General features: G+C 39.0%; 1 protein-coding gene across 1 annotated transcript in view; it reads left to right on the forward strand.

Annotated features, from left to right (window-relative positions):
• Window positions 1–3945, forward strand: part of LOC110335398 (zinc finger protein 14-like) — a 13965-nt gene extending 10020 nt beyond the window's left edge. Inside the window, exons 2-4 of the mRNA XM_021217533.1 lie at window positions 294–420; window positions 620–680; window positions 1436–3945. Of these exons, the coding sequence (XP_021073192.1) occupies window positions 294–420; window positions 620–680; window positions 1436–2744 (1497 nt within the window). The 3' untranslated portion in view covers window positions 2745–3945. The remainder of the gene's footprint in view (window positions 1–293; window positions 421–619; window positions 681–1435) is intronic.
• Window positions 3946–5432: the final 1487 nt, after the last annotated feature.

A 5432-nucleotide genomic window follows, 5' to 3' on the forward strand; every position in this document is an offset into this window, starting at 1 on the left:
TGACTCTTCTCCAGTCCGCCCTCTCCCCAGCAGTGCACTGGAACCAAGATGGCTCACCTTCCGGTTCAGACCTGGAGACTTCTCTTGGATTCTTGTTTCACTTTGAAACCTTGTGAGCAGGCCTTGACAATTTCTGTTTCTTTCAGCATTGTCACATTCTAAGCTCCTGTCAAGGTGGCTAGTTAGTGTCTGCTTTTACTTGCAAGTATTCCTAACACCTTATCTTCTGTGTGGCTCTAGATCCTGTCAAATTGACAGTTAATTTTGACTTGCTATCGTGTGGGCTATTTCAGGAGCCTGTGACCTTTGAGGATGTGGCTGTGAACTTCAGCCTAGGAGAGTGGGCTCTGCTGGATTCCAGTCAGAAGAAGCTCTACAGAGACGTGATGATGGAGACCTTTATGAACCTGATCTCCATAGGTAACAATGCACTATGAGTTCTTTATGTATTCAGTTGGAGAACAGCTGCTTCCTGTTCATTGTTATGGTTGTTGGAAGGGAGCTTGATGCTGACCATAATATTCCTGGTCATATTGCACAGTAACAAAATGTACATGCTAGTAAGTTTTTGTGTGACACTGAATTAAATCATTGCGATTTCTTTGGTTTTGCTTTTTAGGGAAAACAGAGGAAAAAGAAAATATTGAAGACAACTACCAAAATCTCAGAAAAAATGTGAGGTAATGCCCAGAGAGACAGGAATTTATTACAAATATTTACAAGTGATAGGAAATCTGAGAACCAAGCAAATGGTTTAGTACATCTCAGTGCAAATGAGTTAATCTCAAAAGTTCTTTCCAAGTGCACTGAGCTAGAATATTCAGAATAGAGGATGACAACTCTGTAGTGTATGAATATTGCCAAAATGTAGTACAACATTAACCTGTATAAGATCGGTTTTAATGTTTCATTGTGCCTAAATTGCCCTTTATACAGAAAATTATTTAGTGTATTTTATCAAGTTACCTTTCAGCTTTGGATATAAGGTGTGTGCAGTTAAATGAATTTCAGGTTTAGATTAAAACCTATTATCGATAAATCATGTAAAGGATTTATTTTAAAACCTATAATGTTTGATGCACACCATTTTCCAATGAATATTCAACTTCATTAACTGTGGTACACATAGTATGTGTGAAATGCCTAAAAGCAGTAATATTTAGTATTTAAGAACTTTGTATGTTTGCCTGTTCTCTTCAGGACCTGGATTGAATGTTCAGTTAGATCATTTATATTTACAAATTCTCACAGAAGCAAAATCAATCATGCCATTCGTCCTCCCTCCTCCAGGTTCTTTGTATATGGCCCAGGTAGACTTGACACTTGCTGTCCTCCTCCTGATGCCCCAGAATCATAACAGGGGCCGGGCATCTAGCCTTCAGCACTTCTCTTAGTGACTGTATGAGTGTAGTTATGCTTTCCCCCATTTTTGCAGAAGTCTGGTGGTTGAGAGGAGTTGTGACTACGGAGATGTCAGTCAGTGTGGAGAAACCCAGCAACGGATTCCAGAGCGTATCATTCATAGAGACATGCCTCCTGAAATATCAGTGTGTGAAAACAGTGTGCTTGCTAGAGACATCCTTGTTCATTCACTCTCATATGTGCACCTCAGATGTGAAACTGCAGAAAAACCATATGGGTCTCAGGAATATGTGGAGAAGTGTTGGAAAGATTCTACTTATTCTGAGTCTTTTCAGACAAAGCGAAGTCCTCCTCGAGAGACACCCTATCAAAATAAGCAATCTAATGAAGCCTATAGGAGTCTTAATTCTGACCAGTATTGTGAGCAAATTCACACTGGAGATAAACTCCATGAATGGAAGCAAGTTGAGAAAGCCTTCTGGAGGTACAGTTATGGTCAAATATATGAAAGAATCACCATTGGAGAGGAACCATTTGTGTGTAAGCAGTATGGTGAAGCCTTGGTTAATTCTAGTCATCTTATTAAACATGAAATAATTAACCCCGAAGAAAAATGTTACACATGTAAGCAGTGTGGGAAGGCATTCAGATATTCCTCATCCCTTCAGAACCATGAAAGAATTCATAGTGGGGAGAGGCCATATGTTTGTAAGCAATGTGGAAAAACCTTCATTCGTTCCTATGACCTTCTTATCCATGAAAGAATTCACAGTGGAGAAAAACCTTACACATGTGAGCATTGTGGGAAATCTTTCACCCATTACAGCGGCTGGTATAGTCATGAAAGGATTCACACTAGAGAGAAACCCTACGTGTGCACACAGTGTGGGAAAGCCTTTTCATGCTCTACATCGTTCCGGAGGCATGAAAGAATTCACACTGGGGAGAAACCTTATCTATGTAAGCACTGTGGGAAAGCCTTCACCCATTCCAGTGCTCGTTACATTCATGAGAGAATTCACACCGGAGAGAAACCCTATGTCTGTAAGCACTGTGGAAAAGCATTCCTCCGTGCCAGTCATCTCAACAACCATGAAAGAATTCACACTGGAGAGAAACCCTATATTTGTAAGCATTGTGGGAAAGCCTTCATCCAGCGTGATGCTTGTTATAATCATGAAAGAATTCACACTGGAGAGAAACCATATGTATGTAAGGAATGTGGAAAAGCATTTAGGATTTCCACCTCCCTTCGTGACCATGAAAGAATTCACACTGGAGAAAAACCTTACATATGTAATTATTGTGGGAAAGCATTTAGGGTCTCCACATGCCTTCACAAACATGAACGAGCTCACACTGAAAAGAAACCCAGTGGGTAGAACTGAAGACCATATAGATCATGTGGCATTATCTTTGATCGACTTGCTATTAGGAAAGTGTATGCAGGGTCAGTCAGATGGCTCAGGGGTAAAAGCACTTGCCCTAAGCTTGATAGCCATAGTTGGAGCCTCAGAACCCATGTGAAGAGATAGAACTGAGTTCCCAAGGTTTGCCTCTAACTTGTACATACGTGCTGCCATTTGCATGCATACCCTCACATAGATGTATAAAGAAATAGGATAATTTAAAATACCTTTTTAAAATTTTGTTTTGTTTTGAGACAGGGTTTCACCGTGTAACCCCTTGGTTGTCTGCAACTCACTCTGCACACCAGGCTGGCCTTAGAGGTCCACCTGCCTCTGCCTCCTGAGTGTTGAGATTAAAAGTATGCATGTCACTGCTGCCTAGCTAATAATTTAATCTTAATGTTTTTTGCTTTTAGTTATTTGTAGTTATGTGTGGGTATGTGCATGTGAGGGTTGGAGCACTCAGCAGTCAGAGGCATCAGAGTCCCCTGGAGCCGGAGTTTCAGGAGCCTGTGAGGTTTCCCATGTGACTGCTGGAAATGCAGCTCGGGTCCTCCGGAGAGCAGAATCTTCTGAGCCATCTTTCCAGTCTCATAGGTGTAATTAAAAACAAATCTAGAAAGAAATAGCTGGAATAGACCTTAAAATGTGTAAATTTGGGCACATATGAAATGTGATATTGGATAAAAACCAGTTCCATCAAATGTGCTAAGGCACATTTTTTTTTGAAAGTTATATTTAACATAAATTATGAACACAATTCATGAACATTACATTTACATAGGTGTATGTGCATGGTGTCCACATACAAGTGTGCATGTGGAATTGGAGTGCTTTCAGAGGTCTGTTCTGTTCTTTTCTCTCTGTAGGCCCTGAGAAGGAACTCAGGTTGCTTTTGAAACTGGTATCTTATCCTGCTGGGCAATCTTGCTGTCCCTGCTTCATGCCATTTACTCATTGGAGAAGTAGATGCTAGAAAATTACAAAATTGAATACAGTGGATTTGCACACACCTGGGAGAGTTAAGAACTCATTCCAACCAATGAAAAAAATTCAGCATTAAAAATAATGTAAGTTGTATGTTGTCTCAAATAAGGTGAAAGAGAATTCTCTTCTGTGTGTTGTAAAAGCAAGAAAACTGAGCACTCCAAATAAATGCTTCCTTTTGAAAGTCTGATTTTGTGGAATTTGTGAATTTTGCCTATCGTTTCTGCTGTTTGGAAAACCAAGGTTACAAAATCCTGTCTCAAAGAATAACAGTAGCAACAGTGTACACTACATGTATTGAAGTGATTTTTTTTTAGTTTGATAAATCAATTTTTTGTACTGAAATAAGTTCTCACAATGTAGGCTAGGCGTGATATTAAGGCGTGTGCTACTGAGTTATGGTGATCCGTCTTATTTCAGTGGACATTTTCTGAAAACCAAGTGTGTTTCCCATTTCATGTGAAACTGATTCATGAAACTTAAGTGAATTGTAAGATTCTGGTAGACTTAATTCATATGTAGTTTTTTAATAATTGCGGGTCATTTGAAGTTGAAAATAGGCTGCTTACTAACTGATAATGTTTTCAGTTGTCCTTTCACGGTGGGTTATATTTTTCTTACTATTATTAATTTATTGGCAGTTTCCTTAAATTTTAGGTACTCTTGGATTTTCTAATAGTAAAATTTCTTACACAGATTTTATATTTTGTACCTTAAAATATATTTTCTTCAAGCAAGATGTTTTGGGGGCAAAATTGGCTTAGTGAGTAAAGGAATATCCCATAAAGCCTGAGGATCTGAGTCTGATTCCCAGAGCCCACATGACGACCATGTGCTCATTTGCTTGGAGAAATTCTCATTGATCTGTACATGTGCAGCTCAGAGTTTACACAACTTTTGAACAGGGCAATCAGGAATCTGTAGAAAGACCCACTAAATATACAGAGTGTGGGAAATGGTTCTTTGCATACTAATGTTTTTAAAGCCACAAAACAACTTTACATCAGAAAGAAAGCCTATGAAAGTAAGACACATGATGGAAGCCAGTAAGGGTTGGAGATCATGAAATGTCTTAAACTTAGAAAAACATGAACATCTCAGGGTTGTTTTGATTTGCATTTCCCTGATGATTAAGGATGTTGAACATTTTTTCAGGTACTTCTCAGCCATTTGGTATTCCTCAGTTGAGAATTTTTTGTTTAGCTCTATGCCCCATTTTTTAATGGGGTTATTTGATTTTCTGGAGTCCAGCTTCTTGAGCTCTTTGTATATATTGGATATTAGTCCCCTATCTGATTTAGGATTAGTAAAAATCCTTTCCCACTCATCTACATGACAATCGCCAGTTGTGCCAGCACCATTTGTTGATAATGCTGTCTTTTTTCCACTGGATGGTTTTCGCTCCCTTGTCAAGTGACCATAGGTATATGGGTTCATTTCTGGGTCTTCAATTCTATTCCATTGATCTACCTATCTGTCACTATACCAGTACCATGCAGTTTTTATCACAATTGCTCTGTAGTACACCTTGAGGTCAGGCATAGTAATTTCCCCAGAGGTTCTTTTACTGTTGAGAATAGTTTTTGCTATCCTAGGTTTTTTGTTATTCCAGATGAATTTGCAAATCGCCCTTTCTAACTCTGTGAAGAATTGAGTTGGAATTTTGATGGGGAT

The sequence above is a fragment of the Mus pahari genome, chromosome 18, assembly GCF_900095145.1.
Source record: "Mus pahari chromosome 18, PAHARI_EIJ_v1.1, whole genome shotgun sequence".
NCBI classification, from domain to species: Eukaryota; Metazoa; Chordata; class Mammalia; order Rodentia; family Muridae; genus Mus; species Mus pahari.